This window comes from Mycteria americana, chromosome 1 (assembly GCF_035582795.1).
Source record: "Mycteria americana isolate JAX WOST 10 ecotype Jacksonville Zoo and Gardens chromosome 1, USCA_MyAme_1.0, whole genome shotgun sequence".
NCBI classification, from domain to species: Eukaryota; Metazoa; Chordata; class Aves; order Ciconiiformes; family Ciconiidae; genus Mycteria; species Mycteria americana.
Window position 1 is genome coordinate 75677233 of NC_134365.1, and position 12564 is coordinate 75689796.

Below are 12564 nucleotides of genomic sequence, written 5' to 3' on the forward strand. Positions count from 1 at the left end.
CTCATTCGTATTTCTTTGTCAGTGCTGTCTCTATTTCAACCAATGTGATAATGTTAACACTACAAATAGGTCTGCTATAGTCTGTTATATTTTACGTTCAGCATGTCGTGGTACTTACAGATACTCAAAATGAGGCAAAGTTTATATGGAAAGGCACCCTTTTTGTTAGGCCAGCTGGTACAGTTGCAATAAAACAGATAAACTTGCAGATACACAAACTCTATTTTATACCTGATGTAAGAGCCACAAATAACAGGCTATAAAGTTGAAAATGAACTGTTCTGAGTTTAAGTTAATTATATTAATTATATTCATAAATTAGAATGTTTGAGAATAAAAGGTAATTAGGATCTGGCTAAAATGGACAGCAGGTTTCTATCCAGGAGAGATGTGATAATGTCATTATTATTATATATAATGTCAAATATAATGACATATTATATATGATGTCAAAGAGAAGCTTAGCTGTGACCAAAAGCTAGATCTGTGGAGGTGGCTGGGAGATGATTCAAAGGCTCCTATGGCAAAAGAGAAATGTGACGTTCCCATGTCAGCGTCTTTCTGTACTACAGAAATACTAGTTTGTGTGATACTGAAAAGAATGTGCAATACATAAAATGTCTGTTCTTGTCTGTTATGCAGTAAAATTTCTACAGACAGAGGCGTTTACATTGTAATGGCTGCCTGTTGTTTTTTGTACTCCCAGGGACCTCCAGGAACTTGACGACAGCACCCAGCTACCTTTACTCTGTCACTTCTCTGAGACAGCTGAAGGCCTTACCACCATCAGAGCATTCAGGTCCGTAAAACAAATGATTAGAGAGAGGCTTGGGTTCTGCTTTGGCCCGTGCAGCTTATTGGACCATGTCTGAGGGCAAATTATTGGATTTGGTAGACTTAATTAAACTATCTCAGAATAGGGAAGAAATTTTTGTTTTCCTGTTGCTTTGCCATGTCTCTAAACACTTGTGCATATTTTCGGTAACACACTAATTTATCTGTATTGGTTTTCCACTGAATTAAAGATGATGACTTTTTTAGGTTACCGTATTTAAACTTTTACGGTGTTTAGTTTAACCATGCCTTACTTGGACAGCAGGGAACTCTCCTTTGCCAGGCAGGCACAGGCATCACTCCTTCAGACTCCTCTGCTGCATCCTACAATCTGTGCTATCCAAGTGCCCCTGAATCATTTCTGTATTTAGCCCACTCCTCAGGCAGGGAAGCATCATTACAGTACTCTCCAACTGAAAGTCAGTATGCAGCTAGAGGGACTTTCCAAGAAAACTATGGCAGAACAGAACTTGATCTTAATATTGTAAAACCTAGCCTTGTCAATCAAAACCAAACAATAAATTCCACAACATTCAGAGAATTTTTCCAACTTTCCATGCATATATTTTTTTTCTCTACCTACTACACGGAATATAGGCCAAATTCTCCTTGTATATTCACTACATTATAGCTGGCATGACTCTGTCAAAGTGCCAGCTTGATGTTGTCCCCCAGTAAGCGTAACTTGCACTCATTCCGTACACTGTAGCATTTCAAACCGGTGTGGATCGCACTGCACTGCTATTTACACATGTATTTGATCGGTTTAAGACTGCTTCATCACGTCAAGCTGGCTTTAGGACCTAGGCTATTAGTTCAGAGTGCTGCGGTAAGGACTGTGGCAGGACAAGCAAAAATGTTGCTGTGTAGAAGAGATGTGAGCCAGTGGTCAACAAGAAATGTTGTAACAAGCTTTATCAACCAGAATGATGTACTGAAACAGTAAGTCATGATTAAGGCCCGATGCTGATGTATGCTGAGTGCTTCTTGAGAGGTTCAGAGTGGACTTTCGTTACGTTATCTCCTGAGAAAGATGAAGGCGCTTAGCACTTCTTGGGAGTCGTTCAACTCTCCTTTACCTTACCAAATGGCAATGTGGGCTTGGATGCTGGAGAGCAAAAGGCAGCCCTCGGGAAAGAGTAGGCATCATAACCATCACTTGAGTTTTCCAGGATCTCTGGTACTAATCAAAGCCATTTCATTTCCCTGTCTGTGCTCCACTGTCAACCAAACCTGAAGTCTCCAGCATTTTTTGTCAGCAAGCTCGTATTTACTAATAGTCCTGTTAGTCATTCTCTGCAGTTTGAGTTCAGTATGTTCTAGGACAAAATAGAGCAGCCCCTCATATAACTTACCACAAAGTAGCACAGTTGGATCAGAAAGCCATTTCAGTGACCTTTGCTGCTTGTCATCTGACAGGATAAAAGTCTAAAACTGCTCAGAAGATGAGCTGGACATGGATGAAAAGATACAGATTGAGCATGTCAGATTTTCCATTAGGAAAACAGTTTTGCTGCCAGAAAGGCAGACGAGCAGAATATTCAGTGCATCTTTGCTTCTCCCCGCGTCATTACTGTTACCAGTTGTTGTTTTGGGGAGGTTGCTTGCCATGTTTACAAGCCGTGCAGAGGGAAATAAAGTATCAGTGAGAAAGGGCAAAAGAAAAAAAAAGAAGAGGTTTCTGGCAGACCAGGGGTTACAGGTGCTTCACAGCAGGGCCCTGAGACTTTGAAATGGAAGAGCTGGCCATGATAAAACAGACAATAAGCTGCTGAATGAAGTTTGGCTAGTTTATTCAAGTGCGGGTATTTAATAGACAGTAGGATATGAAACAACAAAATGGTTTCCATCTGACTGCAGGTCGTACCTAAAGTACTGCAAGGCACCATGAATTTAATATACTTACACCAACAGAGAATGCCCCCTCCCTCCCGAAAGTGTACCTCTGCTCTTAGGTGCTCTGACATCCTTGCACTGGTTTTTAAACATGACGGGCATTACATGGGGGAAGAGAGAAACAAGTGACAGTGGAGGTAACACCGCTCAGTTTTGTAATTCAGAAATGATCCGTAGCTCTCCCTCGTTGTAGCTGTCCAAGTTGCTTAGGCAATGTGTGACTGGCTGAGAAAACAGCTGAGCTGAGTAGCTGAAAGGTATTGATCTACTGAGCAATCTACAGTCTACATTAGTTGGAGCCTTAGAGATGTAACTCCTGTTGAAGACTCCTGCAGCTGGCCAGGTAACTTCTGAAATCAGATTTTAAGCTGACAGGTGAGCCCTCTGCTCTTGCTAGTGGCTTGTGAAGAAGAAGAGATGGGCCATGGCAGCACTCACCTGTGAGAGGACCGAAGGGCGGCAGCAGCCACAGTCCACAGGTATAAAAGCAGATACGCTCTGGGAAGTAAAACCTGTCCCTGGCACCCTGGCATTGCAGTCTGAGGGGACAGGCTCCGATCCAAAATCTAGTCCAATATAATTGCTTGTGGAACAAATTCCTTCCCATTGTACGTGTAGGTCTGCCTGGTTAAGGAGAGCCCTGGCAGCAGGTACGGATCCTTAGGGAAGAACTTTTAACCCGAGTTTGGCAAAAGCAGAAGGGCAAAAAGTTTTGGTTTGGGGGGAGGGGAGGGAGAGAAAAGTTTAACGCTTCATCCTTTTGTGTCTGAGTGTGTAATGTGTTGTAATATAACAACTTTGCTCTTGGCAGGCACGAAGCCAGATTTAAACAACGTATGCTGGAACTAACAGACACGAACAACATTGCCTACTTATTTCTATCGGCTGCCAACAGATGGCTGGAGGTCAGGACGGTACGTTCAGTTTAGTCCCAGCCATGGTTTTGAAACCTTGGAAGCAAACAGAGACTTTGCCTGATGCAGAGAAGATAATAACGAGAATTAATCTCGCGATGAGATTATACACACTGTTCCTTAAAATAGATTGGGATTGTTTATGTTAAACCCATAGGGTTTCTTCAGCTTTCTTGGCCAGGAGTAAGAAAATACAAGTCTCCCTCATCTTTTGCTGTTGTGATCTCTAGCGTCTGAAGAGAGTGCAAGAACAAACATTTACATAACTTGAAATAAGGCTTTCTCTACTACTGTGCAGCATCTGCAGACCTGCCGCAGCAGGAACTACTTTCAAAGCAGAGCATGGCTTTTGAGTAGTTTTGTGAACTGTGCCATCGTTCTGCCAGGGCTGTTTTAGGCACCGCTGAGCTTCCAGGTCCTGAGGTGTCTCTCCAGCAACAGGTTTAATCCCACAACTGTAATTTAAACCCCTCCTTTGCAGTGCCATTACTGCAGCTGTGAGGCCATACTGTTTGTGATTTTACTGTTCAGTATCACGAAAGATGGCAGAACTAGACTCCAACTGAAAAACAAATGACAGTAGGGCACAACGCAGCCACTGCCAGTGAGACAGGTTCCTGGCATTTATGGGGGCTCTCCAGGGACAGCACATGAGGCATTTTCCTGATCTGCAAGGCAAGAAGAGGCAAGCAAAATCGCTGTGATTTCCTTATTCATCTGACACTAAAAGAGCAGTGAATAAACAGAGCAGTGACCTGATTCTGCTAGACACAAATAGTAAAAGGCACGATTAATCCTCACATCAAAGGCTGTATCCTCACCTTCATTTCCCGGTATGCTGGCGGAGCAACAAAGTTGTGCTCCATTTCTTAGGATGGCAAAGCTTTCCCTTGTGCATGAAGCTTTCAGCTTCCTACAGCATCAAAGATCAAGCTGAACTTGCTTCCAAATCAAAGACAGATAAATAACAGAGCAACAGCCAATCCTGGAATAAGCTGTGGCAATGCCTGTTAATGTCTCACAGTCTTAGACTTGCTTACATGTGGAATGAATTTGATCCAAGAATATGCATCGCTTCATCATAGCATTAGAAATAATGTGGTCTTGCCAAGGAATAGTTCATTTATCTCTGCCTAATGGCACAGCAGTACTAAGATCACTCAAAAGTTTGTAGGATTTAATAGCAACTGTGAAGTCCTGTCCCAGCTGCCGATGGAGACTTGAGATCATTGTGCTTCTACTTCCCTGTAGACGTTAAGTTCGAGTCTGTCATCTGCTCATCAACAATTTTTACAGACAGATGAACTAGGCAGCCCTCATTTCAAATCTCAGAAGGAAAGATTCCAGGCAGGATATTATCAGACAGGAGGAAAAAAATGGATGGAAAATGCTAACCCTGTAATCCAAAGTAAATATAATGCAGGGAGCAGTGGGAGAGTGGGAATACCAGCAGTCTCATGAATCAGGCACCTTGACAACTACATGAGATCACATGTGGCTTTCACTTCAGAACTGAGGTACACATCAAGAAAATGGGTTCAAGCTCCTGCAAAGCTTGTGAGAAGTCAGATCTTTCTAATACAGCCTACACAGCAATTTCTGTAAAGCAAGTCATCACCATGCAAGAGAGCTGAGATCCTTCAGGTATCTACCACGGAATCACTCTGAAACTCAAAGTGCTGTGGCAGGAGGAAGGCTTAGTAGCCCATTTGCAGCACCACAACTACACAGCTATACTGCTTTCAGAGTCCACACTGCCAACACCCACATGGTCTTTCACTGCAGGCTGTGAGTGTATAGTAGGTTTAGGGGTGCCTTCACCATGCACAGTGTCCCACTGCGTGATGTAGACACTGTATGTCAGTCTGCCTACTTGTGCCAATAAAACATGTGCATGACCTGTATAAATTCTACCAAAATTCTTCATGGACTTTGTGAAGTCACTGATACTTCTCTTTTTTGGGGAGGCAAACCCATGTTTGAGAAGACCTGAAGGAGAGTAGAGAGAGTGGAATTGATTTGTTTTAGCGGTAGGAATTATGGGTGTCATTGTTATGCCATCCTTATGATTTGGGGTTTTTTAATATGCTCATTAGATTTTTTGATACCTGCTCTTTTTGGGGTGGCCACAAGGAGATACCCTAGCCCAAATGGATTTGCAGAAAATACTGGCCTGTTTCACTTGTGTTCAGCAAGTTCCGATAGAGTGTTTCGGGTTGGGCATCACAACCCCCGACCTTTTCCAGGGCAACCAAACCAGAATTAAGGATTAGGTGTCATTATAGAAATAATCCTCAATAAAGTGAACCTGCTCTGCAACTAGAGAAATTTTCTTGTTGCTGCATTTTAATGTTGCCTAGAATCTTTCTCTCCCCCTCTCTCTCATTCCAGGATTACCTTGGTGCTTGTATAGTTCTGACTGCGGCTGTCACTTCCATCACTGAAGGGCCTAACTCGGGGTTTGTGGGGCTAGGTCTCCTGTACGCTCTGACGGTATGTACCAAGGCAAAGCATAAGAACCTTCAGACCAAAGTATTAATTTTATAATATTTTTAAAAATACATATACATGGTTATCTTCCAGCTTTCTTAATCTTGAAAAAAACAATCTTGCAAATAATGGACTCGAGCCAAAGTTGAGAGAGTTCAGGGCAACTTGGACTTGCTTCAGGTTTTATGAGCCAATTAAAAAAACACAACCATTCCCAGGCCCTGCGTGCTCCCAAGCAGAGCAGGAAAATTAAAAATGCGTAAGAGGACCTGCTGTGAATTCTGTTTTGCACAACACAGTGCTGGTTCTGCCTGTATATAGCAAAACCTGCCAGAAAATACTATCCCACAGACTGTCATAACCTGGGTAATGTTTAACCAAAGACCAAATAAAATAATTGCTGAAGAACCAGAAATGCCAGTTCTGCCTTTGGAAGGAAACTACTCAGATGCCCAATATTGTCCACAAAATTCTGAGTGGATTTGGGGATTGGGACCTTTGGGGCTGGTAGGCATGATTCATCATGACAGGTAGCAGTAGGAAAGCAGAGGAGATGGGGTTAGGAACGATGAGATGTTGGTAGGACGCTAGCTGATTCATTTTAGCTCTATCAATCATTAGCACTGAGCTATTGGAGCTGATTCATGGAAAGGAACAGTGTTTTAGTGTAGTAGGCTCTAATAGAGGCGGAGAGTGCATCGTGAGCATAGAGTGAGTATGATCATGACAGAGAGCAGAAATATCACTGAATTAACCATGAGAGTGGGGACAAAAGCAGGATGAGGATAATGGCAGGAAGAATTTTTGAAATCATGTCTGGCATGGCAAAAAAATGGCTGCTTTATGGCACTGGTGTGACGGAGGGGTATGGGTATGGGTCTAATCCTAAGATTTGGCTTTGCACGTAAATGCTGGCGAGCCCATGGTTACAACAGAAAGTTCTCGGCAGCTGCCTTAGGGTGGCCTTAGATCCCCTTTGTGCCACTGTTGCAGCAGTGTGAGAATCTGCCAGCAACTGAGAATCAGTCCCAGTGCTTCAACTTCACTCTGAAAACATTCCTGGTAATCCTGCTTCATTAGCAGAGATCTGGAAGCGCCAAGATGTCTGCATCAACTTTGGCTTCTTTGTATTTAGTCTGTATTTGCAAACAGATCATAGTGTAAATTAGCCATGTGCTGAAGTCTGGCATAGCAGAGGAAAAAATGCTGTAGTCACCAAGTGATTACCTCTCTCTCCGGCCCCACAATAACACTGATGAAACTTTGAATGCAGTTGGATCATTACCTGTGTCCCCTGACACAGGTTTTTGTATCATTTCTCTTTGGAGCTAGGAGAGGGCTGATGTTTGGACCTGGATGAGAGCAAACTGTTTGTACCAACATAGTGTTTACAGTAGACATCCATAAGCTTATTCTCTCCCCTTGTATAAACACTGCCAACTCCCTTGCACAACTGCGATAAAGGTTGAAATAATGGGTAGAGCCTTTCAGATGCCAGGCTCTGTTATCAAATCCGCCAGATCTATGATTGCAGCCTGCTACTCCGCAAGCAGCAGTTCTGCAGAGTGTTTAGCTTATCTGCAAACATACCCATTTCTGTAACTTCCTGACTCAAAAGCTGGACACAGAATGAGTGGGTTTCTGAATAACAAAGAAAATACTTCACACTACCCCTAGAATAACTCTATCTTAAGGAAAAAGCAAGCAACTAAATCCTCTAAATTGACAACAAACCTTACTGCTGAATCTCAGTGAAAATTATTTACTGTATGCCTATTGCATTGGGGTTAGGTAAGTGGAAAAGAAGTGGAGCTGGGTGATTTATTCAGAATAAACTTCTTATTTGGCAGATTCACCAATCTCCCACAAATAAATGACAAAATCTTTCTCTGCATAGGTCTGTGTATAGGACGTTTTCACTGTCTAAGTTAAGTTTCTAAACCTTTATTCACATATGTCAAGTACCTCAATTTTTAAAGGTGCTTGGCAATCAACTGTTCCTAATAAGATCAATTTTCCTTTTTTATATGAGCACCTAAATACAGGCTTAGGAAGGTTTAGGAAATGTTTAGGAAGTTGCTTTACAATTTTCAGCTTTAAAAAGTCAGTCCTGACTAGAGGTCAGTTTCTCTAAGTTACTGGGTACTAGACAACTAATTATCATCCATTATCTACTACAAGTAACACCTTAACTATTGATCAAATCCTTTTGATTACAAATGGGAATAAAAACCTAGAAGGAAATACCATTGAGCTGACAATACATTTTTTCTCATATATTTCTGTGCTAAAAAACTCTCACATTTTCCACAGAGAGACATGAATTGTCTAAATATGCACAGAAGGTAACAGGAATGAAATGCCTACCAAATCTTTTCAATGTATTTGCAAATAGTAAAATTACTTAATCTTTAGTTGCGATCTTTGAAAGATTAGAAAATGAAATACTTCCAAACAGTGCTTCCAATGTTGATTTTGTCTGTGTGTGTGTGTTTAAAGAATATGCCTTTCAGTACTGATTACTAGATGTCAAGAACAAGAGATTCCCTTAATCAGTCACATCTTCGGTCTGTAGGTACAACCTTTCCATATTTCTCCTTCAAAAAACAAGGATCAGAATACCGAGCACTAAATTACTATGTCAGGGTTGTTTGTGTTGGAATATGACTGGCTTCTTACGTACTTGATGCTGTTGCACTGAGTCTAGAACTGTTGTAACGTCAATGAGAGACCCACTGTGCTGAGTGAGGCCAAAGACTTTTACAAATTTATCCAACCTTTATTCACAAACAGGTAGATGAACAGACAGAAGGCTGAACCCTGTCCTTGTTTTCATTTTGTGATGCAGATAACCAACTATTTGAACTGGGTGGTGAGGAATCTGGCTGATCTGGAGGTGCAGATGGGTGCAGTAAAAAAAGTGCACAGCTTCCTGAACATGGAGTCGGAGAACTATGATGGCTACTTGGGTATTGCACTCTAATCTTTTTGGGTTTTAATGTGGTAATGTGAAAGCACGGTAGACTTGGTCATGCAAAATGTATATGCCTCTTTGGCCAAAACCTGTTATTATTGACATGTAGGAACTCCCACTGATCTGAGTGACAAGGACAGCCAAAAGCAGCTATGAGATATGTAGCCCATGCTACTCAATATAAAAAAAACCCTACCAAATGTCAGGGAAACAAAGCATGGCCCTGTAGTACAATCTGAAAGTACTAGGGCACAGTTATAGATGGGATGAACAAAACATCCATGTAGCTATTCAGAAAACAAAAATATGGATAAAAATTAGAAATGCACTAACAGTCACATGCTTTGCAGCAAATGGGATCTACAGGACAGGGGCACGTTTGCAATCAGACCTCAGCAACTCCCCTGAGCTGCACGTTGTTGTTCATACTCCACATATTTCAAATTGGCTTTGACTGGTATTTTAGAAGTGCTTGAAATGCAAGGCCAAAATGCTCGCAGGTCAGCAAGCTTCCCTGGAAAGCCAAGCCCCTTAGTCTGGAGACAAAACCTGCCTGTGTATTGGCAAATCAGGATGAAATATGAGCTGTGATAATGTCAACAGCTCATGTTGTACGGCAGTAACAGCATCCTTCCTTGCGCTGCCCTTCCTGTGCTGGTTACTGACTGAAGAACGTGTTAACACTGCGCTGACACTACATTCTTCTCTGCTCATTTGGCTTCTCCCTGCTTCATTGCCAAGAGCCACTTTAGCATCTGCCCTCTCGTCTTCTGTGTCGAGATCGGGAAGCTAAGTGGTAACGTGCCCGCCAGGCAGTTCCCAGCTCCCCCTCAGCAGGAAACTGGGACTCCATTTCTTGAGTGGCTTCAGGAAGGTGCCCAGGCAGGAGGGGGGGCAGGGGGAGAAAGGGAATGTCATAAAAGGTGACCCTCTGATAGCATTCCTTTTGGTTTGGTTTACTGTTAACTATTTCAGATCCCTCCCAAGTCCCAAAAGACTGGCCCCAAGAAGGGGAAATCAAGATTGAAAATTTGTGCGTTCGATATGAGAACAACCTGAAGCCTGTTCTTAAGCATGTTAAGGCGTACATCAAACCGGGACAAAAGGTACTGTGTCAAGCAATTGCCGATCATCCTCATTCTGGAGCAGATCTTCCCTATTGTGTTTTCTTTTCTAAGGTGGCAGAAGAGCAAGAATAACAACAATTTGCAGTGACAGCTATATATGTTGGTGGTCCTCTCTGAGGTCCCTGGGCATGGATCAAGAAACTTACACTAATGACATCTTATTCTTGGCTGGGATCAGTTTTCCTTCTGAGAGTCCCACTTCTTTCCAAAGTCCATCTCCCTTGCATAGAGTGAGCCTAGGTGGCGAGATGAGATTAGATGAACACCAGACTGGAACTGAGTAAAAATGCAAGAATATCTCACATTTCAGCATATAGTGTCATTGGAGTCCAGGTCAAAATGCTGAAGTTTCAAAAATGTTCTTGGGACAAGTCCTCATGATGCTGAGAGGCAGAGAAGAGGAGTGTGCTCGCCATGCTCTTTTGCTTTTTCCCTGGTGTCTGCCACTGGCCATTGGGAAGGACGTTTCTTCTCACTGGTAGGGCAGTCCAGTCCAGCTTTCCCAGAAGGACTGCAGGTCTGCTTTACAGCTTCCCTCTATAAGTAAGCAACATCTCGCTTTCTTTTGCAGGTCGGCATCTGTGGTCGTACTGGCAGTGGCAAGTCATCCCTGTCTTTGGCATTCTTCAGAATGGTGGACATATTTGATGGTTAGTTTTCACTGGAGTATGTTGTCACTCCTGACCTGCTCCCCCTTTATTTCTTCAGAAGAAGCAAGGAGTCTTTTTGATAGTTTATATCCTGGCTCTCTGGCTCAGAAGATACTTGATTAGAATGGGGCTTGTTATGCCTGATCCTTCAAAGTACAAAGTGTCCTATTGTGAGTAGCACTCGGTTCTTCCAGGAAATGTTATGCACGGATTCAACTTCTAATTTTTTAAATTTTTTTTTGCGTATGCTCTGACAAAACAATATGCCATTTTTGAGATAGGAGGGAAAATATGCAACTCTCTGGAGTCTCTACATCTCTCCCTAAAGAATAACTGCATTAACTTAACATAGCTGTCAAAATGTTAAAAGAATAGAAATGAGAACTTAACAATTCCATTCCCTTTATTTTTTATTTTATTGCGGTTTCCCACAACTAGAGCAGAAACTGACTAAAGGTTTTGGAAACGTTTCGCTCTGTTTTCACTCCTGCAGCATTTCACTCTCCCAGCTAATTGGAATGAACTGGTATGCAGCAATATGCACCCTGGCATTTATAATACATATCCATGCGTACTGTTGCAGGAAACCTACTGGAAAGTCATCTTTTTGTTTCAAAGATTTCCGTGTTTCTCATTTAGCCATTGCATGTGGAACATTTGCTAGGGAAACCCCAGTAGGATGTGGGAGGATAAGTAAATCTGATGCAGCTAATACTTGCTTTTGTTGTGCTTCTGTGCCTATATGTATCTATGGTAATAGGTTTCTGATTCAAGACCAGGGTTCCTGGATATATAAATAGTGCAGACAAATAATAGTTATATTTATGGCCAACTTTAAGTTTCCTTCTACTTTAATCTTCTTTCTATATCTTTTCTTTGTCTGTTCCTTCTGTATCCCCAATTTTTCCCAATGGGAATGCCTAAGTCTCTTCTAATCAAGCTCTGTTTATCCTTTGTGCATATCCCTCTCTCTCTCTCTCAGCAAACCATATTTGCCCTCTATGCTGGTCCACTTCTGGGTGGAGTCCTGGCTCTAATAAAGTTACATAACAAGATTTCAAATAACTTTACTGGAGCCAGATTTCATTAATGTTGTCCATCTTGGTTCCTTACGGCTCTGTTATTTCTTTGAACCTGTATGTGTTCCATGTTATTCCCCTACTCTCACTTCTTTCTTTGTTCTCTAGTGCTTCTTTTTTCTTGCCTTCTGTTCAAACCACATCTCATTTCTCTCCTGACTTGCTTGGCCGCACCTCATTACTTTCCTGGTTTCCCAACTCCTCTCTAATTTACTTTTTCCCTTAAGTGTCCTCATCTGCTCTTCTCTTTTCCTTGAACAACCGGGCTTCTACCAAAAATGCACTCCCCTATTTCCAATGCATGCCATATTAATTTTTCTCTCATTAGTCCACCTCATCTTCTGCTAACCTTCTCTCCTGTCCTTATTGGTGAATAAAAGGAATTGCTTAAGTTTCTGCAACCACTGATGTCTCATGCTGAAGTCTGATGACCTGATTCAGACTTTCTGAAAGTCTGAAAAGAATTGGACTTTGAACCCTACAGATGAAATCTTGGTTCCTCTGAACTTCTAATAAAAGCTACAAAATGCAGTATCATGACAACTGGGAATGACAGAAAAGGCGTATGTGCACAGCTTTGAATATCCATTTCACGGTTTT

The 12564-nt window shown here is 42.1% G+C and overlaps 1 protein-coding gene across 10 annotated transcripts in view; it reads left to right on the forward strand.

Moving 5' to 3' along the window:
- The window catches only part of ABCC9 (ATP binding cassette subfamily C member 9), a 100529-nt gene that overhangs the window by 80889 nt on the left and 7076 nt on the right, over positions 1-12564 (forward strand). For all 10 annotated transcript variants that reach the window (XM_075506522.1, XM_075506566.1, XM_075506582.1 and 7 more), the window contains 6 exons: positions 707-799; positions 3542-3644; positions 6036-6137; positions 8983-9103; positions 10084-10214; positions 10807-10885. In XM_075506522.1, coding sequence (XP_075362637.1) covers positions 707-799; positions 3542-3644; positions 6036-6137; positions 8983-9103; positions 10084-10214; positions 10807-10885 — 629 coding nt within the window. The remainder of the gene's footprint in view (positions 1-706; positions 800-3541; positions 3645-6035; positions 6138-8982; positions 9104-10083; positions 10215-10806; positions 10886-12564) is intronic.